Raw genomic sequence first — 24,863 nt, 5'->3', positions numbered from 1 at the left:
CACAAATTACCTGAACAAATTGCTGTTACTTTTGATGCCACAAATAGGCTAATCATCAACTTCTTAGCTTGTTCTGTTATTTGAATAGAATTCACGTTGGTTGCATTCGTTTCTCAGAAAAAGAGCTTGCAATCAGACGAGGTAGCTGGAATGAGACTTGCATATGTGTGAGACAGTGAGAAAAGGACCGAATTGTGCGGCTGGGTTTGGATCTGTGGTTGGGGATTTATATATATAAATGGGTTTATATATATATACGTTTATACGGTTTGGAAGATCAAGACGTCATTTAGGCCACTTAGGATTGTTATTGGCTCTTCCAAATCGTCTGGTAAAATGTGTGCCCTCTCCAAGAAACCGGTGCAGTTCTGCCTTTTCAACATGAAACTGCATGATGGTTCTGTTTATTTTCCAGTGTCCATCTTAAATGTCAAGCCAGTTTATTCACAATCACTTACTGTTCCATCTCATTCGTTTCACTCTTAACCATTGTAGAGGTTGAAGGGTTGGTATTGTCACTAAGTGGTTGTGTTTTTAAATCTTGGAAACAGTTATAAAAATAAATCAGAGCTACGCTGGACAGGTGTGATGGGTCGTAAGAGAGGGGACAGTGACCCCCGGAAGACTGCAGCCATTCGGATCGCTCTTGTGGACAATGTTGGTCTCAGCAGAATGAGCTCCTTTCCTGTCCTGTGCCCATTGGGAAGCAGTTCCTTTCCAGCCCCCATGCCAGGGACACACCAGGAGAAGATGCAGTGCTAATGCTGTTTTCCTCATTAAGGTTCGCATGAAATGGGCCCCCCAGGTCCAGTGGGAATGCCCGGCCATAAAGGGGAGACAGGAGACCCCGGGAACCCAGGAATTTCTCCTCTGGGACTTTTTGGAGAAAGAGGTCCCCTGGGTCCCCCAGGACCCCCAGGTAAGAAAGCAGCATGCTCTGCCCTTCCCTCGATAACTGAATCCAAACCTCCCAGATGTCGTGAGACTAACAGCTGAACACGTTCCTCTTCAGGGAGAGCTGGACCGCCTGGTCCTCCAGGTGCCCCAGGAAAAGCTCTTAAGGGTGACATTCCAGACCCGGGTCTGCCTGGAGATCAGGGGCCTCCTGGCCCCGATGGTCCAAGAGGTATGGGACAGTCACGGCAAAGGGTGGTGGCGCTGCTTTCCTTAGACACTTGCCAGCTCTGTTGGGATGGAGGAGCGGAGAGGATGGTCAAGTAGAAGCACGTTAGCAGCCCCATCAACTTGGCAGATGGAAAAGGGGGAGGGTGGGCAGTGGGGAGCGTACCCAGGACCAGCATTCAGACCCCTCAGTCTTCTATTTCAACTCCATCAGACCACCTCTGACACAGAGCAAGTCTTTCCCATCGCTGGCTTGATGCTGAGCTTGAGGGTGCAGAAGGGAACAGCAGGAGGCAGTCTCGTCATCCCTGTTGGTCTCAGTATCAGCACATAAAGCACTTCTTTCAGCCCAGAGATAACAGGACCCCTGCCTCTCTCTCTCTCTCTCTCTCTCTCTCTCTCACACACACACACACACACCTACACACAGAGTCTCTTCATGTGCTGCTCACAGTACGTTTTGTTCCTGTTATCACTTCACTGGGATGAACTCTAGCTAGTCAATATTTAACAAAGTAAGATTGAACCAGAGCTGACTGGGGAGTTGGAACAAGAGTGTGGCTCAGTGCAGCCTTCTGCCAAATGCAGGCAATCATATTCCTACAAGCTCATAGAACTCTTCCAGAGAGACAGAAGCCTTTAAATCTTTAGGTTTTAGTGAGGGTGGGATTAAAAATATGTAATTTTGCTTTACAGTATGAAAAACTGAAATGCCCCAAAATATGCTAAGGTTAGAAGTAGGAATAGAACTTGGGCTCAAATACCATGTGTAGACAATGGTTTTCAAATAGGATTTTAAATTTAATTGAGTGGATATTCCTTTTTCATCAGCCAGATTTTCTCTCTCTCTCTCTCTGTTTTTTTGGTTTATTTATTCTTGGTTGCACTGCGTCTTTGCTGCTGCATGAGCTTTCTCTAGTAGCGGTGAGCAGGGGCTACTCTTGTTGCAGAGCACGGTTCTAGGGTGTGTGGGCTTCACTAGTTGTGACACATGGGCTTGGCTGTGGTGTACAGACATGTGGGATCTTCCCTCACCAGGGATCAAACCCATGTCCCCTGCACTGACAGGTAGATTCTTAACCATTGGACCACCAAGGAGCCTAGTCAGACTTTCTTAAAAATCTATTGTCTCTTTGTCCACCCACCCATCCATCTATCCATTCATCCATTTACCATCCATCCAACTATTCATCTATCCATCCATCCATGTATCCATCTATCTATCCACCCATTTGTCCATCTACCCATCCATCCATCCATTTACCCATCCATCCATTTATCCACCCATCCATTCATCTATCTATCCATGTATCCAGCTATCCATCCACCCATTCATTTATCCATCCATCCATTTACCCATCCATCCATTTACCCATCCATCTATTATCTATCTATCTATCCATCCATCTATCACATGAAAGCAACGGGAAGGCAATGCAAAGAAAGGTCACACACTGATGCTTCCAAAAGGAATGGCTCTGAAGGGAAGGAAGGTTTTGCATAGCTCATTTTGTCCTAATAGTTACTAACAGACTATTTACATTTCTCAACTTGGGCTTCAAGAGACATACTGCTTCACCTCTGATACTATTGACCTTCTTATTCTAATTCCTTGCATCCGTTGCTTGTAAACAATTAAATTCCTTTCCTTAAGAAGCTCTTAGGCAGCCAGCATGCACATTTGTTTTTGACTGAAAGAATCTTTTTGCCTACTCGTGTGGTCAGGAGTACCCGGGCCTCCAGGACCACCTGGGAGTGTCGACCTTCTGAAAGGAGAACCAGGAGACTGTGGTCTGCCAGGGCCTCCAGGTCTCCCGGGCCCACCAGGCCCTCCAGGACACAAGGGCTTCCCAGGATGTGATGGAAAACATGGCCAGAAAGGTATGAATGCAAATAGTTCTTTTAAGTAGCACTAGATGACCTTCCCTATCTGGCTTGCAGGTCTGGGGTGTGCACCACTGTGAGGTGATTCTCATTTCCTATGGCAATAATGACTACAATTTCCAAAATGTCCTAACTTGCCCAGAACCCTAAAATGAGGGTGACAGTTGGACAAGTAAGAAGAAGAAACACAAGTTCATCTTTAGTCCCTAATGACATGCTTGATAATCTTCTAGACAAGAACTATACAATAGAAATTTAATGCAAGCTACATATGTAATTAAAAGATGTAATAGCCACATTTTAGAAAGTAAAAAGAAACAGATTTTCCTAGTTTGACATAATATACTCAAATATTATTACATTTTAACATAAAACAAATATAATTTATCAAAGGGATAATTAGGGCTGGTTGTACAAACCTAGTTTCTTTCCCAGATAAGATGCTCCTCTTTGATGGTGAAATATGGTGTGTATTTTAAACTTATAGCATAACGCAGTTCGGCCTTGCCAATTTCAACTGTTTAATAGCCACGTTAGTGGCTTCTGTATTGGACAGTTCAGTTTTAGACTGCTGACTTTGCCTTTTTATATTCACAAAAATGTCTCCACTACTGAATTCTCCCACTATTTAAGACTAAAATATTTATTTTAATTAAGTTTTACTTAACTGCTAGTATTTGGGGAATGCGAAGTCAAGTGGGCCTTAGGAAGCATCACTGTGAACAAAGCTAGTGGAAGTGATAAGATCCCAGTTGAGCTATTTCAAATACTAAAAGATGATGCTGTGAAAGTGCTGAACTCAATATGCCAGCACATTTGGAAAACTCAGCAGTGGCCACAGGACTGGACAAGGTCAGTTTTCATTCCAATCCCAAAGAAAGGCAATGCCAAAGAATGTTCAAACTACCGCACAATTGCACTCATCGCACACGCTGGCAAAGTAATGCTCAAAATTCTCCAAGCCAGGCTTCAACAGTACATGAACTGTGAACTTCCAGATGTTCAAGCTGGATTTAGAAAAGGCAGAGGAACCAGAGATCAAATTGCCAACATCCATTGGATCATCAAGAAAGCAAGAGTTCCAGAAAAACATCTACTTCTGCTTTATCAACCACGCCAAAGCCTTTGACGTGTGGATCACAACAAACTGTGGAAAATTCTTAAATTCTTACCTGCCTCCTGAGAAACCTGTATATAGGTCAAGAAGCAACAGTTAGAACTGGACATGGAACAACAGACTGGTTTCAGATAGGGAAAGGAATATGTCAAGCTTGAATATTGTCACCCTGCTTATTTAACTTTTTTGCAGAGTACATCATGCAAAATGCTGGGCTGGATGAAGCACAAGCTAGAATCAAGATTGCCAGAAGAAATATCAATAACCTCAGATATGCAGATGACACCACCCTTATGGCAGAAAGTGAAGAGGAACTAAAAAGCCTCTTGATGAAAGTGAAAGAGGAGAGTGAAAAAGTTGGCTTAAAGCTCAACATTCAGAAAATAAAGATCATGGCATCTGGTCCCATCACTTCATGGCAAATAGATGGGGAAACAATGAAAACAGTGAGAGACTTTATTTTTTTGGGCTCCAAAATCACTGCAGATGGTGACTGCAGCCATGAAATTAAGACACTTGCTCCTTGGGAGAAAAGCTATGACCACCCTAGATAGCATATTAAAAAGCAGAAACATTATTTTGCCAACAAAGCTCCATCTAGTCAAAGCTATTGTTTTTCCAGTAGTCATGGATGTGAGAGTTGGACCATAAACAAAGTTGACCACCAAAGAATTGATGCTTTTGAACTGTGCTGTTGGAGAAGACTCTTGAGAGTCCCTTGGCCTGCAAGGAGATCAAACCATTCAATCCTGAAGGAAATCAGTCCTGAATATTCATTGGAAGGACTGATGTTGAAGCTGAAACTGCAATACTTTGGCCACCTGATGCGAAGAACTGACTCATTAGAAAAGACCCTGATGCTGGGAAAGATTGAGGGCAGGAGGAGAAGGGGATGACAGAGGATGAGATGGTTGGATGGCATCGCCAATTTGAGGACATGAGTTTGAGCAAACTTCGGGAGTTGGTGATAGACAGGGAGGCCTGGAGTGCTACAATCCATGGGGTAGCAAAGAGTTGGACACGGCTGAGCAACTGAACTGAATATCTGGGGACCTTAGGTTTTGGCTGTAACAATTTTAGACAATTATAAGGTTCATAGGACATTTTGTTGAGAAAAGACCAATAAAGATTGTCCATTTTACCTCTCTTATGTCATAAATAAGGAAACTTGATACCGAGATGCAAATATTGAACTTTGCAGGAGCCCAGTAACTAGCACTCTGTCTGATTTCTGAAACAAATGTGAAATAAGTAAACGATTAGAGCAGAGGGAAGGTCAGAATCACCATGAGGCTGCTATTACTAGAACAGAAATTGCATCCCTGAAATGGTGCCGTGCATAACCTCTACAACAGTACTCAGCAGTCCTATTCACCTTTATTAGCGGTAAAATCAATTTTAGAAATTGTGGCTTATATCTGCAGGCATTTTGGCTTCTAATTATTAAACTCCCGGATTGGACAGATATACCTAGCATTCAAGTCACCAAGAGAGAGGAGGAAGGGACTGGCTATACAGCTTTGTTCCTCTGCCTAATAAGTCAATCCTCCTCCCCAGTGGCTTCCCGAGAGAATTAGCTTTCACCTGGAGATATACTGGAAGGATTAGGGAAATAGCAAGACATATAAATAATAGCAAGCTACAAAAGGATATACCAAGAGCTGGAAATATTGGTAGACCCTCTAATCATGCTTCTTAAGTCCCATTCCAGTGAGCCTAGGGCCAAAGAGTGTTTAACTGTTAAAAGGATGAGGGAATTTCTTCAGCTTACCTTTTTTAGACTTACCCAGTGGGAAATATTTGATCTGTTCCATAAATTATTATTAGGAATCCACAGAAATATAGTAGTGAACAAATTCAAAAGGAGTACCCACTAATTAAGTTAAATATATGGTTTCATAAGGGAAGATACATTAAAGTATCCATCTATATTAACTGAGTTGGACCATAAAGAAGGCTGAAGTGTTAGTCACTCAGTCGTGTCTGACTCTTTGAGACCCCATGGACTATGGCCCTCCAGACTCCTCTATCCATGGAATTTTCCAGGCATTTAAGAAATACAGGAGTGGGTTGCCATTTCCTACTCCAAAAAAAGTCTGAGCACTGAAGAATTGATTGTTTCGAATTTTGATGCTAGAGAAGACTCTTGAGAGTCCCCTGGACTGCAGGGAGATCAAACCAGTCAATCCTAAAGGAAATCAGCCCTGACTATTTATTGGAAGGGCTGATGCTAAAGCTGAAGCTCCAGTACTTTGGCCACTTGATGCAAAGAATTGACTCACTGGAAAAGACCCTGATGCTGGGAAGGATTGAAGGCAGGAGGAGAAGGGGACGACAGAGGACAAGATGGTTGGATGGCATCACTAACTCAATGGACATGAGTTTGAGCAAGCTCTGGGAGATGGTGATGGACAGGGAAGCCTGGCGTGCTGCAGTCCATGGGGTCGCAGAGTCTGACACGACCAAGCAACTGAACAACAAGATCAGTACTAAATGAGAGACATGCTTTGGGTGGCAAGGCACACTTCTCTGAGTGCTTATTGCAAAGCAACTGGACTTGGGTTGGGATTCCAGGGAGGGCCTCCTTGATGTGATCTGCACCTACAGAATGTGGAGGACTTCCTGGATGAGGAGGAGAGAAGGAACAGTGTGTAGGAGGCACTGAGTGGCTGGTCTGGCTGAACTTGAGAGAGTGGGAAAGAGAAGGGTGGAATCTCAGGGTCAGGGTGGGTGTTCCCAGATAGTGGAGCATCTTTCCTAAGTTTCCCTTTCTGTGGCAGTCCTTTGACTGTCTCCAGAGAAAGTTCAGGGTTACTGGGTTTTCATCCTCACTTAGTTTTGTTTTGGTCATGGAACGATTTTCCTTTGTTTCCTTTGGATTGTTGTGTTTCCTTTAGACAGAGGCAACTCTTCTCAGCCTTCCAGAGGAAAGAGGGAGCTATTCTCCAATCCGAGGCTGACTTTGCCCTGCATTTTGCTGGCATGAACCTCTGAATTCAGTCCATCAAGCTCTTGTTGTCTTTATAATGCTTCATTCTAGCGCCCTCCTTTTCATGTTCCTTTTAGGACCAATGGGATTCCCGGGGCCGCAGGGGCCACCTGGAAGTCCTGGGCCACCTGGAGACAAAGGTTTACCTGGACCTCCAGGAAGACGAGGGCCTTTGGGTCCTCCGGGTAAGCTTCTAATGCCTAATCATCTCCACCTAACCGACATGGAGTGTTTTTTAAAAAATATTTATACATGTATACCCGTGGTGGATGCATGTTGATATATGGCAAAACCAATACAATATTGTAAAAAAAAAAAAAATTTACTATGAGGGTCATCTTTCAGAAAGTAATTATTCTGAAATTATCAGCAAATTCTAGTAAGTTAAGCCAATGGCAACCCACTACAGTACTCTTGCCTGGAAAATCCCATGGACGGAGGGGCCTGGTAGGCTGCAGTCCATGGGGTCGCTAGGAGTTGGACATGACTGAGCGACTTCACTTTCACTTTCACTTTCAAGCCCTTTTTTATAAAGATTATGTTTATCTCAAGCTGCATGACAGAGTCTCAGGTTTGGAAAGCTTACCTATAATTAGAACAAATGAGTTTGAAAGTTAGGAGTTGGTTTTACATATACTATTTCTAAGATAAATAAACCCTTGTTCCTTCACACAAGATCCAAGGACAGACTTGATTGTTATATGTGAACATTGTATATTTAATTCTTGTTTCCGAATTCCCTACCATTAATTTTTCTAGCGATTTTATTTTAATGTTTCTTGTCAAGTACATTAGTTTCTATGAAGATGAAAGGCTATTTGATTTTTCAGCTCTATAGACAACAGGTTTTCATCAGAAAGTCAAAAGAAGCCAAGGAAGAGTTGGAAGGGCACACATGTGTACCTGAGATTGGCAGAAGTCATATCTTCCAGGATCCTAAGTCAATATGACAGCAGTGTGCGATCAGTTCTGAATATTTTGCAATCTCTTAAATTAGCACTCTAGTCCAAATAGTAAGAAAATTGTACTGCTTTTTGATGGACCACAGAACAACACGATGGAGAAGTACTATGATTCATCTTGTATTTCCTTTCTGTGAATAATCTACAGAACTTGGCAAATTAATACGGAATTTCCAGAAGCCTTTAAAAGGACAGAATTTTTCCATACGTTAAATTAGAGCATATTTGCCATAAGAAACCAACTTGAATCTTATGTTGCGCAAGAGGGTTTCATTTCAGGTCTTTCTAGATACGAAAACTTCATTCATCATAGCCGTTCTTGTCAGTAACAGGAATGTGGACTTTTTATGTAAATAAGATGCCGTCATTCTGCTTGTCGTCTATGCTGTCCTCAAATTATTATTTGCGTTCTCAATCTATTTCACTTTTGTCCTAACTTACACATTTATCATCTCTTTCCACCTTATGAAAATCGTTGTGTGGCCTCACATTACTGGCTTTGGATCTCTCCAGGTTCCAGAGGTAAGCATTGCTATAAGATGAATAATTTCCTTTATATCTTGTTTCCAGTCATTTTCACACTTGCTTTTTTTTCACTGTATTTGTGAGGGCAACTTTGTTCAATTTTTCAGATGGGGTGCTGTAATTATATTAGGTTTTAATGCTTCTGCTTCCTCATTACAGATATAGTAACCCTATATTAGAGTGTCCCAGTGCTGAACCTCCTTAGAGGTTGTCAAGGCAGTGTAGAGACTCGGCTTATATAATTCAGTTCAGGCACAGGGTACGAGCTTTCTCTGTGAGATGCTACAGTACATAACAGTGTAAGTTTCCTTTCTAAATTCTGCAATATGAATACAGAGAACATCCCTAAAATAAACGATATCAACAACATGAAAAGATGGGTCCTGACCACCCAGTAGGGACTGTGACAAACCTTTCCCATCACACCCAAGGCCCATTTTCAACAAGCAAGTTCCTTTGTGTATTAAAATGAAAATGCCATTCTTTTCAACTAAGTGTGCACTGAATCCTCTACAATGCAAAAGCAACGTATGATTTTGTGTCTGGCGTTTTCAAAGAGAATAAAAAGAGTTTCTCAAAAGAAGGAAAGAAAAACCCTGAATGTGGGCATTTGTTCTTTCCAGGCAACTGTTATTAACCCCAAGGAATGTTGCCCTGAATACAGACGCCATATATTATTTTTAGGGCCCTTAGAGGAGATGCCTCAGCCCCTTTCTTTCAGCTTCTGGTTTGTCAAAAAGTAAAGAAAAAGCAAAATCAGAATTTTAAGAAATCTTGCTGCTTTTAATGTTTATATTTTAAAATTATTGCTGTATATTTAATGTTTTCACTTCAGTCTTTTTAATGTCTGTGACTATATATATAGTCACAGTATATACTGTGACTCACTAGATGATAACATCAACATCCCAAATATAAAGTACCAGCCAAATACCCAGCCCTGCCTTTACTCACCTGCTTTCACTCCACCCCCCACTGGTGAATTTCCACCGTAACACACCAGATTATCTAGGAAAAATAAGAACTATACCTCTCTCAACTCACCCAGAGTAAAAAAGCCAAGTTTTACATTAAACTATTCATACTGTAAAAAGACCTCTAACTTGGTGTTATTTGTGGTTTCATACAATATTTTCCAGGAGGTTAAATTCCAAACTGCTTATAGCATTCAAGTCCATTTTCCACAGGCACAGTTACTATTATGTAGACTCCGTTGCCATTATGGCCAGGCTTTCTAGGCTTTTCTCACTGCTTTATCATTGTCTTTTAAATTATTTGGCACATTTGTATGAATTTTAAGAAAACGATAACTAATAAAGGGTGTGCTTCACAACATGTTGCACTTCTTAGAATTCAGCACGTAGACGTTCAGAGTCCTTAAGGAGGACGGTATGGGGTCGGGGTGAAAAGCACAGTTTTGGAGACAAGGTGTCTTGGATTTTAATCTAGACTATGCTACAAACTGGCTGCATGACATTTATTTGTCAAAAAATAAATGTCATTTATTTGTCCATAAATAAATGTCATTTATTTCCCTGGGCCTGAGTTTTCTTCCCTGTAACATTCTAATGACAGCAGCACATACACACAGCCTGGGTGGGAACATTCAGTCATAAAACATTTAGCATGAGATCTGATGCATGTTGAGCTTCGCTGGTGGCTCAGATGGTAAAAAGCCCACCTGCAAGGCAGGAGACCTGGGTTTGATCCCTAGGTCTGGATTGGGAAGATGCCCTAGAGAAGGGACTGGCTATCCACTCCAGTATTCTTGCCTGGAGAATACAGACGAGCCTGGCAGGCCGCAGTCCATGGGGTCCCAAAGAGTAGGACACAACTGAGTGACTAACACTTTCACTTCTCATGCATGATAAAGTGTCCACTAGGTGTTATCGGTCATCATTTTTGCTTCACTTCAGTTCAGTTCAGTTGCTCAGTCGTGTCCAACTCTTTGTGACCCCATGAATTGCAGCACGCCAGGCCTCTCTGTCCATCACCAACTCCTGGAGTTCACTCAAACTCATGTCCATCGAGTTGGTGATGCCATCCAGCCATCTCATTCTCTGTCGTCTCCTTCTCCTCCTGCCCCCAATCCCTCCCAGCATCAGAGTCTTTTCCAATGAGTCAACTCTTCGCTTGAGGTGGCCAAAGTATTGGAGTTTCAGCTTTAGCATCAGTCCTTCCAATGAACACCCAGGACTGATCTCCTTTGGAATGGACTGGTTGCTTAGAGCTATTATTTCTTGCCCTTTGTGAAATGATTGCAGGGAGACTGAATGAAGATTCAGGGGCGGGGGGGAAACTGTCTTAAGAGATGTGAATGTAACCAAGAATTTAAAAATTTCAACATTTAGGGCTGCAATTCTCAAAGTGAGATTCCCATATCAGTACCATTGAGCTCATCCGGGCACTTATTACAATATGCAAATTGCTGCCCTTACTGACTCAGAGACTCAGGGCTCTAACAAGCCTGAGAGACAGTCATGATGTATTCAGGTCACAGCTGCAGCTTTCCAGTGGTGCTTCTTAGCATGGGCGAATATTGGAATCATCTGGAGAGTTTAAAAAATTAGTGATGCTTGGATTTCACTCACACAAATTCCTTTTTAATAATCTAGATGGGGTGCTGGGAGAAGTACTTTAAAAAAAATCGGACTACAGTTTCTTTACAACAAAGTGAATCAGCTATATGTATACATATATCCCCTGCCTCTTGGACCTCTCACCCCATTGCCCATCACACCCACCTAGGTCATCACAGGGCACCGAGCTGAGCTCCTTGAGCTATATAGCAAGTTCCCACTAGCTATCTGTTTTACACTTGGCAGTATATATACGTTAATACGTCAGTCCCAATCTCCCAATTCATTCCCTCCCCGCCCCGTGCTCACATTTCCCTTCTCTATGTCTGCATTCCTGTTCCTTGCCTGCAAATATGTTCATCTGTACCATGTTTCTAGATTCCACAGCAGTATTTTTGAAAAGCTCTGCAGATGGATTTATTGTACAGTCAAGCTTGAGGTCACTGCCCAGGCTACATCCTGTACCAATTAAAATATTTCTAGGATGGGGCCCAGATATCTGAATGTTTATAATACTCTCCTGGATAATTTCAACGTGCACTCAAGTTGAAAATCACTGCTGCCTCAGTGCCACTAGCTATCCTGAAATCATGTCTCCTTGAGTAGCAGACACTCTGGAAACCCAGCTGGCTGCAGTGAAGATGGCTGAATTAAAGCAAAGTTAAGCTGAGTGTGAGGAACCCACCAGGACCTCTCCCCATGCCACCTGTGTAAGAAATAACCTAGTAAGAAATAACCCAAAGATGGCAAATCCTGTGAAGTTCACCAAACGGTCACTGTTTCAGCCAGATTTCACTATTTCCTACTTTTGCTTCCTCTGAAATCCCATTCACTCATTCATTCAGTCACTCAATGAAAAGTTTTGGAGAAGTTTGTCTGCCCCACATAGTGAACAAGACAAAGTCCTGCCCTCACAGGGCTGACATTGGATGGCTGAACATTCTTGATAACATTCCAGCGTGGTGTCAGAAGCCCATCCAAATTGTAGAAGGCACTGGTTCATAAGCATTTGAACCCTTTATACAGGTGGTGATTCCAATTTCAGGTGAGCCTGGGCCCCCAGCAGACTTGGATGCCTGCCCCCGAATCCCAGGGCTTCCTGGGGTGCCAGGCCCGAGAGGACCGGAAGGAACCATGGGGCTTCCTGGCATGAGAGGCCCGCCGGGACCAGGTATGAACCTCACTCTGATTTCTGGCATTGAAGATTGCTGAAATAAAAATCTGGGTGTTTGCTATGTAGGTTTTTGTATGGAGCTTAACAACTCTTGGGAATCAAGCATGAAAATCTCCTTCCCCTTTAACATTTTTTCTACATTTATCCAAAGGTTTAATCATGTAGTAGGGGGATCTATCCCCACTCCAGTACTCTTGCCTGGGAAATCCCATGGACGGAGGAGCCTGGTAGGCTATAGTCCATGGGGTCGCTAAGAGTCGGACACAACTGAATGGCTTCACTTTCATTTTTCACTTTTCACTTTCATGCGTTGGAGAAGGAAATGGCAACCCACTCCACTGTTCTTGCCTGGAGAATCCCAGGGACAGAGGAGCCTGGTGGGCTGCCGTCTATGGGGTCGCACAGAGTCGGACATGACTGATGCCACTTAGCAGCAGCAGCAGCAGCAGCAGGGGGATCTATGGGCTTCCCAGGTGGACCTAGTGGTAAAGAACCCACCTGCCAAAGCAGGAGACATAAAAAACCAGGGTTCAATCCCTGGGTCAGAAAGAGCCCCTAGAGGAGGGCATGGAAACCCACTCCACTATTCTTGCTTGAGAATTCCATGGACAGAGGAGCCTGGCGAGCTACAGTCCATAGGATCACAAAGAGTCGGACATGACTGTAGTGACTTAGCATGCATGCATGCAATGGGATCTACAATATCCCTTCTATTTTTAGGGGAACACCTATTTTAACTGTTATCCTTGGGCGGCTTTTGGACATAAGGGGTTTTTTTCCCCCAAGAAATAATTATCTTCCTAAATTATTTATGTATTTGGCTGTCTCGGGTCTTAGTTGTGGCACTCAGGCCTAGTTGCTCCATAGCATGTGGGATATTAGTTCCCCAAGCAGGGACTAAACCCATGTCCCCCGCATTGCAAGATGAATTCTTAACCACGGGATCACCACGGAAGTCCCTGGACACGAAGCTTTGAAATCTCTTAGCATCACTGAATAAATGCTCTACAAGTAGTCATTATTAGGTGTTGATTTGACCTTGAATTAAAAACTATTGAATCGGGGCTCAGTGGAGCAGAAACAGCTTATAAGAAGGGAGGAGGAGGTGTATTTCTTAGAAAAGGAAGAGGAAAGAGGGGGAGGGTCATTCTAAATTCTGGCAAGGGTGGCCTTATTCACCTAATGGACTTGGGCATTGCTCAGTCATTGTCAGGACAGCAAGACTCTCAAGTATTTAAACGAAACCGTTCAGTTTGTAACACTGTGAGGGAGGTGGTGACCAAAACCATCCCACGAAAAAGAAATGCAAGAAGGCAAAGTGGTTGTCAGAGGAAGCCTTACAAATAGCTGAGAAAAGAAGAGAAGTAGAAAGGCAAAGGATAAAGGGAAAAATACACCCAACTGAATGCAGAGTTCCAGAGACTAGCAAGGAGAAATAAGAAGGCCTTCTTAAGTGAACAAAGCAAAGAAATAGAGGAAAACAATAGAACGGGAAAGACTAGAGATCTTTTCAAGAAAATTGGAGATGCCAAGGGAACGTTTCACACAAAGATGGGCACAATAAAAGACAGAAATGGTATGGACCTAACTGAAGCAGACGATATTAAGAAGAGCTGGCAAGAATACACAGAAGAACTGTACAAGAAAGATCTTAATGAACCAGATAATCATGATGGTGTGATCACTCACCTAGAGCCAGACATCCTGGACTGTGAAGTCAAGTGGGCCCTAGGAAGCATTACTATGAACAAAGCTGATGGAGGAGACGGAATTCCAGCTATTTCAAATCCTAAAAGATGATGCTGTTAAAGTGCTGCATTCTATATGCCAGCAAATTTGGAAATTGGGAACCCTTATGGGTTTGGGTCATCTTTCCTTTTCTGAAGGATATTCTTTCAGCAGGGTGAGCAGGGCATTAAGGACTACCCCGAGTTTGGTTGTGAAGGATCAACTGCCCCACAGAAGTACCACCTCTGCTTAAAATAAAATGATTTTCTTCCTGTTTTCCATCAAGACCTCTTTCATTTCTGAGCTGATCTTGTAGCCAAGTGCTGCAGCTGAGATCTACAGAGAAAAAAAATGAACTTCTGGCTTCTTCGTGCCCAGTCTGAGTGGGTAATGGCCACACCAGATAAAACTTGTATCTGTTAAGAACCCTGGATAACAGAAGGTCTAATACTTTTCTCCTCATGTGTCTCATTCATCTCTACAATTATCCTTCCTGAGTGGCCCTCAAAGGCTGAGGTTTCCTGTGATGAACTCAAAAGTGGTTTCTGTTCTGGGTTGAACTGTTACTGTCTCATTGACATTCCCTACATCCTGTTTGGGAGCGTTTATCTTCAACACCTGACCCTCTCAGAGGAGGGACTCCATCTGACAGTGCTGGGCTTTCAGATGTAGGTCTGTTCTTGGCGCAATGGTAAAGAATCTGCCTGCCGATGCAGGAGACGCAGGTTCAATCCCTGGGTCAGGAAGATCCCCTGGAGAAGGAAATGGCAACCCACTCCAGTATTCTTGCCTGGGAAATCCCATAGACAGAGGAGCCTGGTGGGCTACAGTCCATGAGGTTGCAGAGTCAGACTCCCCTGAGCACACGTTTGTTTTTCTGTTCCTGCAAACAAGTTCCAGATGAAAAGCTCTGGGCCTACATGTCAAGTTAACAAAAGCTTTCCTTCCTGGGGCTCGGAAAACGTCATCCGCTTACAATTTCCGTTTGTCTTCCTCGAAAGGGAGCAAAGCCCACATCGTAACATCTGGTCGGGGGGCTCTTCCAGATGGCCAGCGGGCTTGCTGCATGTGAGGACTTGGGAAGAAAAGGCTCCTGCCTTCTCTGCGATACACCTGCTTGTTTGCTGGCTCGTTAACCTTGGGTAGCCCCTTCCCGAATCACCCTGTGGCCATGTGTTGGAATCATGTCTTTGGATGGGAAAGAGAAGAATGTTCTGAGCTCACCGCGGGGCCCTAGGTTCCTTCCAAACTAACAGATACTCTCTTTGAAGCTGGTGGAAAGAGAGCAGCGCCATCTAGGAAGAAGCGTCTGCCTGGTTAGACAGGGAGGGGCACCCCTCCCCTCACTAGGGAGGAGGAGGAGAGGGGTTCCTTTCTCACTTACTGAGTGATGACCATGTAAGAACACAGTCCAGGCGAGCAGCACGTTCCACGAGAATTTATGATCCAAGAGGTAAGGAAGTGACATGACAGCACCCCAAAAGCCAGGAGCACCCTTGATGCCCACATCGAATGTACTGCAACCAACATTGGGTATGGGGGCTGCTGGTTGTGGGACTAAAAGAGGAGGTTTGTGGGGGCCACTCAGGCAGGGGATGCAAAATGTAAAGGTTTGGGGGGCACGCATTTCAGATGGCTCTAAGGAGGGCCTATGTGAGAGGGGAGGTGAGTGAGAGATCTGGTCCCCTGAGTGTGGCAGCCCCTCCTCCATTCCCTCAGGGGGCTCCCACTGCCTCAAAGAACACAGCCCCGCGGGGAAAAGTGGGGCAGTTCCTGGAGTGAAGCCTCTTTGACATAATGATTGGTTTTAGGCTGATTTATGGCAGAAAGAGAGAGATTGCCTAGAGAAGGACAATGGTCGAGGAAGGGAGAGAAATTAGACACTGGAAACCTTGAGGGGCTAGTAATTCAGATAATTACGGATAGGGCTGCAAGCTCTCCCACAGGCAGGGACCAAATCTGCTTCCCAGACCAAAACAGATCGCTGCTGATGAATTAATGCCTTGGCCAAAATAAACCAAACACTTAAAGAAAGAACTGCTCAAGTCTCAGGGTGACAGCTAGCTCACGGGGCCCCAGGGAGCACTCCTGAGCCCTGTGGCTTGTCCCAAGCGTGGGACTGGTGATACCTGGCACAGCCTGTGCACTTGGCCTGCTGGGTCCACGTCCTCTGCACACGTGACCCTCATTGTGGCCTCTCTAAGCCTCCATCTCCCCACGTGGTAGCACCTAGTCGTGTGGCTGCTGTATAGACTGAATCAGATAATTTCACATAAAAAGATTACCCTGCTCCCTAGTGCTTTGAACCCTCAACAAATAGCTGGTCTTTAAAAGTTGCTTCTCTTGCTTTAAATTTAACCTTTCTCTCAAATGAATGCTGTTCAGTTGTATTCATTCCTCTATTCAGGCTTCTAAAGCATCATTATTAGGAAAATATTCAATGACAAAAGCCATAGATGTTCAGTGTAAAAACAAAAAAACAAAAACCCAACCAGGTCCAAATACAAGACTATGAAGAAAATATGAAAATGCTTCACTCAACACCTTGCTGGTCTGGCTTCAGATCCTGGCTCTGCCCATTCCTGGCTCACTGGCCTTAATTGGTCAAGTTTCTTGACCTCTTGGAGTCTTAATTACCCAACTGCCAAGTAGAGGCGGAGAAGGCAATGGCACCCCACTCCAATACTCTTGCCTGGAAAATCCCATGGATGGAGGAGCCTGGTAGGCTGCAGTCCATGGGGTCTCGAAGAGTTGGAAATGACTGAGCGACTTCACTTTCACTTTTCACTTTCATGCATTGGAGAAGGAAGTGGCAACCCACTCCAGTGTTCCTGCCTGGAGAATCCTGGGGACAGCAGAGCCTGGTGGGCTGCCGTCTCTGGGGTCGCACAGAGTCGGACATGACTGAAGCGACTTAGCAGCAGCAGCCAAGTAGAGGTGGTATAATCCCGACTTCACATACCTGCAAAATGAACAAGCTAATGCAGGTGTGTCCAGATGGGAGGCCCAGGCTGCCAAGTGGAATTCAGGAAGTAAGTGCTAGCCTAGCAGGTGTCACATCATTGTCACCATTGCTGTTGTGAACTTTCCTGCAGGGTGCAAAGGAGAGCCTGGGCTGGATGGCAGGAGGGGTGAGGATGGCCTCCCAGGGTCCCCTGGGCCTCCGGGACATAAAGGTGACATGGGAGAAGCAGGCTGTCCAGGAGCACCAGGTAAAGGGTTTCCATGTCTCTTCTTTTCTCTGGCCCAGTGAATCTGAGAACTGTGTACAAGGTCCCTAGCCTTGTAAGCATTTGCCTTAGATACCAGCTCACCAGGCTTTAGGGAGACAAAGCAACAGGAACAGGAACGAATGGACCCCCGACGTTCTAATTGATACTCGACTATCATAAAAACAGGTCAAGGCCTTGTATCCATTACTCTTCCAAAGCACTATTCATTATCATAAAAGGCTCAGCCATTTCTGCTGTTCACTTTCCTATTGTGAGCCTGGCATGCCTGTACCACTGAGAGGCTGTACTGAAGATCTTAGGGTCGGCAGGGGTGGTCTCATGTCTGTAACTGGCTGAATCACTTGGTCTCTGGTTTTCTGAGTTCATTCCTCTTATTGTACAGCCATCAATACATTTTGTTGTTCAGTTGCTCAGTTGTGTCCAACTCTTTGCCTACCCCATGGACTACAGCATACCAGACTTCCCTGTCCTTCACTGTCTCCTGGAATTTGCTCAAACTCATGTCCATTGAATCGATAATGCCACTTAAAAAGAATACAAGGCTTTTCTTTAAAAATACTTGAGAGTGGGCCTTCGGTGAAGGCAGATAAGACCCTTTAGAATATAAATCTGAAATATAACTCATCAAGCAATATGTTAGGGCTTGAAGACTCCCAGAAACAGTTTTCTCTGTGGAGAGTATCTGGCAGTACCAGGTTAGTAATGAGAAGCAGGTGAAGGGGTGCGGGGAGCTGGGATGCTGAGGAAGGGGCCTCAGGAAAATGGGGGCTGCAGTCTGAAAGCAGAGATTGGCTTCTGTTATGTGGAAATTGTGGCCATGTAGAAGTGTGGGCCCACTGTTCCCTATACTCTGCTTTTCTAGTCTGAAATCTTAACTCATCAAATCTTGGTAAGTCAAACAAAACACATGAGCAGGCCTGATGCAGCCCATAAGCTACCAGGTTGTAGCCTCTGGTTTACAGCATAGATGAGAAAATCAGCCAGTCTTCCAGAAACAAAAACTTTTAACAAACACCTTTTTTAAAGGTGTCGAAGTCTAACTCCACCCTCTGCTTTTGGCAATTAGAAGTAGCCACTGACCTTCTTCAGTAGGTCACCCCCTTAGAGAGGCCAAAGGAGATGTCCCTGCTCATATTCTGTACAGCTGTTCATTTCCCACCAGCCAGTTAGAGATCTAGAATTTGGGCTTCTTCCACCTCCCTTTCTTATAAAAGAAAAGATACAAAGCAAAACATATGGGCCTCCCTGGTGGCTCAGCAGTAAAGAACCCTCCTGGCAATGCAGGAGACCTGGATTCAATCCCTGGGTTGGAAAGATCCCTTGGAGTAGCAAATGGCAAACCACTCCAGCATTCTTGCTTGGGAAATCCCATGGACAGAGGAGCCTGATGGGCTGTACAGTCCCTAGGTTGCAAAGAGTCAGACATGACTTGGTGACTAAACAACAGACACGATGGATTCTAAACCCTTGTCCTTCTTAGAATGGAACTGACAGTATGGGAGAACCATGGAACGCGTCTAGGAGGTATAAGACAGACCATCTTTTGAGATTCACCTTTTCAGATAGCAGACTCCTGATCTAGTTGGAAAAGTCTGGGAGATCCCACACTGGCTGTCATTACCCCATCGTTCTTCTCAGCACTTATCCTTTATTAAGTATTTCATAGTTTACCTTTTCATTATGCTTATTGCTTTGTCATTTCTCCTCTTCAAATAGAATGTAAGCGTAGGAGGGCAGGTATTTTCAGTTGTTTCTATGCTGATGTAACCCAAGCAGCTAGAAGCTGCTAAACCATGTCCTTGTTGAATGAGTTGTTGGGGTGCATTGCAGTTGTGTGAGGGGGACATTCCTCTCTGTTCTCTGAGTACTTAGCATAGCACCAGACAGAGGTACTCGGAAATATCTGTTAAACGTAACTCCCTAAACCACTTTTCTTTATGTTTCTTTGTTCTTCCAGGCCCTCCTGGGCCCATGGGGGATCCTGGGCCCATAGGGTTTGGCCCTGGATACCTCAGTGGCTTCCTCCTGGTTCTCCACAGTCAGACGGATGGAGAACCCACCTGCCCCATGGGCATGCCCAGGCTCTGGACTGGGTATAGTCTGCTATACCTGGAAGGACAGGAGAGAGCTCACAATCAAGACCTCGGTACGTAGACGGGATGTGGTCACCCAGGTTCATTGCTTATGAGCAAAACTTTTGGGTTAGTTTCATGGATTCATCAACATCTTAAATGATCACTCATCTTCTATAAGATTGGTTTTTTACTTTTTCAACTACCATGCTAATTCTCAACTAATTCTATTACACCTATGACCCTGTGAGGTGCCAAGAAAGCTCATTCTAGCTATATCATTATTATATTTTTATTTCTAATTTTAAATACTAATTATTATAAAATTTAAAGTGATTATTATTAAATTTTTATAAAATTTTAAATTATAATTATTATAAAATAAAATTGTAAAATAATTATTTTATAATTTAGGCTATTTATAATTTTTAATTATTATAATCTGACTATATTATTCGTTTAAAAATAATTCTTCCTCAGTAAGTATAACTCTGATATAAAATGCAATTTTTATTTCCCAATGTAAATGATTTAATCAGGATATGGTTGGTTCCTGGAGATGCTGCCTCAATCCCTGAGTCGATAAGATCCCCTGGAGAAGGGAATGGCAACCCACTCCAGTATTCTTTTGGAATTCATTGTCAAATGAAATACATTTGACACATAACATGATGTAAGTTTAAGGTGTACAAGGGTTGATCTGATGCATATATATATAGCGTAATGACTTCATTGTATCGATTGTTGGCACCTCCATCATATCACATAGTTATCATTTCTTTTTTGTGGTGGGAATAATTATGATCTAATCTCTTCATAAATTTGATGATTATGCTACAATATTGTTGTCTATATTCATTCCACTAGGCATTGGATCATTAGGACTTATGTATCTACTAGTTGCAAATTTATACCCTTTAACAACTTTACTTTGAGAAAAGTAAAGCTTACTTTACTTTACTTACTCAGAATTTTACTTAGAGCATCATTCCTTAGCACTGTTTGTCAATTTCCAACAGTGGATTTGTAAGCCTCAAGAACTGACTTCTAAGTTGAGGGTGGAGTCCCTAGGTGCTGACACTTATGATCCCCTTAAGACAGCGGTGGTTGCAGTGGTGGGTGCAGGAGGGCTGTGCCCACAGGCTCAGCTGGTGGTGAGGTGTGTCCTGTCACTGGGCGTGACCCCCACTTTCGGTAAGGGTAATAAAAGCATGCAGGCCTGTGGGGGCACCTGCTTTCTCGTGTACCACCAGGGTCACCTCCCTTGCCCTGCTCTAGCCAGAGCCACCCCACTGTGGCTGCACTCTGCAGAGCTCTTGGAATAAAATCCAAACTCCTTAATGAGATGGACAAAGCCTGCATCCTCTGGTCTGCTTTATTGGGTTGGCTGAAAATGTGTAATCCTACAGAAAAACCACAAGGAACTTGGCCAGCTCAATACTCCAGCAACGCTAGAGATAGACCCAGACCTGCTCTCCCAGCCTTCCCCAGGGCTGAACTCTGAGTCCTTTGAGCTCCGTGCTCCCTAATTACCTCTGACCCTCTTTACTGCTGTATAAACAGGCCTTTCCTTTGAACCATCACCACCATCTCCAAACCTGGCCAAACCTTGTTCGGAATTCAGGTTCTGGCTTCTAATCTCTTCTTGCAGCCATCCGGCTTGGATGCCTGGGAGCTCCCACTTCTCAAGGCTTGTCTTGCTGTATTCCCACGGCCCCTTGGCTCCTCCAGCTCCCCACCCCCACCAAGCCGGGCTAGCAGCTTCCTGAAAATTCCTGAAGCTCTTGGAGATGAGGTGTGCTCACGTCTCTCTCTCAAGCATCCTGGCCTGTTGCTTGACTCAGGAGAGCAATCCAGGAAAAAAAAGCAGCCTGACCCGTGAGACCAAAGAGGCCGCCAACGTGGTCAGGTGCCCACAGAAGTAGGCTTTGGCCAGGGCCCCCCACCCCGCCACGACTCCATCCCCCACCCGCTGCCAATGCCAGACGAGTGTCTGCAGAGGGCCCAGGTAGGGAAGCTCATCCCAGAGCACAGCACTCAGCCTCCACGTGGTCTCCCCTGCCCAGGTCTGGCGGGCTCCTGCCTCCCCATCTTTAGCACGCTGCCCTTCGCCTACTGCAACATCCACCAGGTGTGCCACTATGCCCGGAGGAACGACAGGTCCTACTGGCTGGCGAGCACAGCGCCTCTGCCCATGACTCCGCTCTCGGAGGACGAGATCCGCCCGTACATCAGCCGCTGCGCAGTGTGCGAGGCCCCCGCCCAGGCCGTGGCGGTGCACAGCCAAGACCAGTCCATCCCCCCATGTCCGCGGGCCTGGAGGAGCCTCTGGATCGGGTACTCCTTCCTCATGGTGAGCCCCAGCGCCTCCGCCGTCCCTAAGACCCCCCTCCACGCCCCTTCCATCTGGACTGGACGGTAATTTGAGAATCCAGGGCCGATGGTCAACAGTTTGGCATGAGGGTCATGAAGGCCACCCGAAACTAAAGCCTGCTGAGACAGAAGGCCACTCTTTTCTGCTTATTGTGGATGAATTTTTGTATTACTTGGGTAGAATTTAGAGGATGGATTTGCATCAGCCTGCAGTGAATGGGGCTTCCCTGGTGGCTCAGACAGTAAAGCGTCTGCCTACAATGCAGGAAACCCGGGTTCGATCCCTGGGTCGGGAAGATCCCCTGGAGAAGGAAATGGCAACCCACTCCAGTACTCTTGCCTGGAAAATCCCATGGACGGATGAGCCTGGTAGGCTACAGTCCATGGGGTCGCAAAGAGTCAGACACGACTGAGCGACTTCACTTCCACCTTTCAGTGAAAGGGGTTTCTTTTTGTGTGTGCGCCCATCTCCTTTCCCATGTACCCTTTCCTTTGTTGTCCTTATGGAGTCGCTGTGTCCCGTCCGACTCTTTGTGACCCCATAGACTGCAGCCCGCCAGGCCCCCCATCTGTCCTTGGGATTCCCCAGGCAAGAATACTGGAGCAGGCTGCCATTCCTTTCTCCAGGGCATTTTACTGACCCAAGGATGTCCTGCAGTGGCAAGCAGGTTCTTTACCACTGAGCCACCGGGGAAGCCCATCCTTTCCTGCTTGCTCAGTCCTGTCTGACTCTTTGTGACCCCATGGACTGTAGCCTGCCAGGCTACCCTGCTCCATGGGATTTTCTACGCAAGAATACTGGAGTGCGTTGCCATTTCCTCCTCCAGGGGATCTTCTCGACCCAGGAATTGAACCCGTGCCTCCTGCGTCTCTGGCATTGCAGGCAGATTCTTTACCACTGAGCCACCTTTCCTTAGCAGATCATAGTCTCGTCTTTCTGGGATGATTTTTAGGGAAAATGTAAAGTCAGGCCCAGACCTGGGTGTGTCACTGGTTGGGTCTGGGGTTGTCTGTGCATGTCTGAGCCCTAATTCTCTCCTGTTGTCTGGGTAGCACACAGGCGCTGGGGACCAAGGAGGCGGGCAGGCCCTCATGTCCCCAGGCAGCTGCCTAGAGGATTTCAGAGCCGCACCGTTCCTGGAATGCCAAGGCCGGCAGGGAACTTGCCACTTTTTTGCCAACAAGTATAGTTTCTGGCTGACAACAGTGAGACCTGACTTGCAGTTTTCCTCTGCACCATTACCGGACACCTTGAAAGAAAGCCATGCTCAACGCCAGAAAATCAGCAGGTGCCAGGTCTGCGTGAAGCATAGCTAAGATCCCACCTTTCACAATCAGGTCGCCAAGAGAAACTTGCCAGGAGGCTGAGACATCCTAGGATGTGCTAAGAGATTCAGTGGTGCTCATCTTAGACTCCTGGTTTAGCCGTTCCTTCTGTTTCAATGTGGTTATTCCCAGAGGACTATATAATTCCTTCCTCTTTTCTGGACAGATTAAGCAAGTGCTACACATATGGATTTGTTTGGACCTACCAATCTAGATGAAACCCAGATATTCTTCTTTCATGAGGATAGTGGGAAAAGCTGGCTTTATTTAAAAGTATGCTAATTCAGGGGAAGGCAAATAGATGATAAAAGCCAGATTACAAATGACATTACTGGAAACTTCATTCATTGGTTAATAGCAACTCAAACAATTGAAGTCAATTACTCTATAATACAGTGGGCTTCTGGATGGATGTTACAGGGAAAAAAAAAAAAAAAAAGGCCAGCAAATGAACTAGGAAGTAGAAATTTCCTACGTTTCAAAATGATTTCCTCTGTAATCTATTTTTCCATGCACTTTAAATAATTGTAAAACCATGACCCAAGGAGATTAAAAAAAAAAAAAACCCACACAGCCAGCCTTAACAGTTCATTTCAAAGCAGAATGAATCATTATGCCATGAAGGACCATGGTTGCTATATTCCAGAGATGAAACATTAGCATAAAACATATCGCAGATGAACATAAAACATTATGTTCCCTTCTGCATTTTTCAGAGAATAGAAATGCCTACTTTGGCAACCCTTTGGAAAAGTGGCAATTATGGGGCAAAAATATGTTCAATAAGGGATTAAGAGCCTAAAAGCTATTAATGAATATTAAGGCAGTGATTCACAAAAATTGATTCCCCACTGCAGTGAACTTCCAAACAGACCGCTTTGGCCCAGTCGGGGTCCAGCTTGTCTTCCGCACGTGTGTGTGTGTTAATGGGCCTGGAGCCACATGGGGCCACGTTCACACAAAGCAGACCCCGTCCCTCCCCTGGGCACGCCTACAGAGCCGCCCCACAGCCCCACAGAGGACACTTTCCCTCCATCCACATAATGGCATCTCATGCAGGGAAGTGACAGAGCTATCATTATGCGCTTGGGAGAAAATGAAGGGCCGACTTAATTAAACTAAGGTAAGAAGATTCATTTAAGTCATCGTCACCCCCTGCCCCCACCAAAGACCTGGCACTTTGAAATGAAACAAAGACAACCTACAGCTTGAGTCTTATGTTCTGTTATTGGTTTTTACAGGAGCATCCTGTTTTTCCTATCCTAAAAACATTCTTGTATTCTATATCAGTATTAGACCAAGGCAGCAGTTTGATATTTGGCTTTTTTTTTTTTTTAATAAAAGCTTAGAGGTCATGTCATTTTATAGTGAGTAGTTTTCTGTCTAGCAAAAGGATATGTCTTCTATTTTGCTAGAATTCTGTGATCTAATCCTGAAAATCAAAAGGCTTATTGGAAAAGACTTTTATTAAATTCCCTTTTAAAAAAATGGTATTTTAGAGAAAACTAAAGAAATTTTCCCATGAGAAAGTAAAATTCATTTTAGTGCTTAGTTTCAATGCACTTAATAATAATTAAAACTTTGTTTATAAGAAATGCTTTTCTTGCCAAATATTGATTGGGAGTGTGCTCTTATACGCAGAATATATTTCAAATGAATCTTGCTCTGGGCTGCCCCCAGGATGGCAATTTATTTTAAGGCTGCTTCCTGGTAAAAAGAGAAAAAAATGTACATTTTAAGAGAAAATATTATCTTGATGTACCAGAATATTTCCTAGTT

The 24,863-nt window shown here is 44.6% G+C and overlaps 2 protein-coding genes across 9 annotated transcripts in view; one reads left to right on the top strand and one right to left on the bottom strand.

The window, feature by feature from the left end:
- RHBDD1 (rhomboid domain containing 1) overlaps positions 1-24,863 on the bottom strand; it is a 208,279-nt gene that overhangs the window by 40,099 nt on the left and 143,317 nt on the right. The window lies entirely within an intron of this gene.
- The window catches only part of COL4A4 (collagen type IV alpha 4 chain), a 160,898-nt gene that overhangs the window by 128,487 nt on the left and 7,548 nt on the right, over positions 1-24,863 (top strand). For 3 of the 8 annotated variants that reach the window (XM_061386658.1, XM_061386641.1, XM_061386648.1), the window contains 10 exons: positions 782-919; positions 1,013-1,126; positions 2,848-3,003; positions 7,190-7,297; positions 8,588-8,596; positions 12,224-12,349; positions 17,176-17,292; positions 19,271-19,459; positions 21,452-21,738; positions 22,812-23,701. In XM_061386658.1, the coding sequence (XP_061242642.1) occupies positions 782-919; positions 1,013-1,126; positions 2,848-3,003; positions 7,190-7,297; positions 8,588-8,596; positions 12,224-12,349; positions 17,176-17,292; positions 19,271-19,459; positions 21,452-21,738; positions 22,812-23,075 (1,508 nt within the window). In that variant the 3' untranslated portion in view covers positions 23,076-23,701. Of the gene's footprint in view, positions 1-781; positions 920-1,012; positions 1,127-2,847; positions 3,004-7,189; positions 7,298-8,587; positions 8,597-12,223; positions 12,350-17,175; positions 17,293-19,270; positions 19,460-21,451; positions 21,739-22,811; positions 23,702-24,863 lie in introns of those variants that run through there. The other 5 variants (XM_061386666.1, XM_061386654.1, XM_061386661.1 and 2 more) reach the window with 5 other exon arrangements.

Source organism: Bos javanicus, chromosome 2 (genome assembly GCF_032452875.1).
Source record: "Bos javanicus breed banteng chromosome 2, ARS-OSU_banteng_1.0, whole genome shotgun sequence".
Classification (NCBI taxonomy): Eukaryota; Metazoa; Chordata; class Mammalia; order Artiodactyla; family Bovidae; genus Bos; species Bos javanicus.
This window is presented reverse-complemented; position numbering and strand designations above follow the sequence as displayed.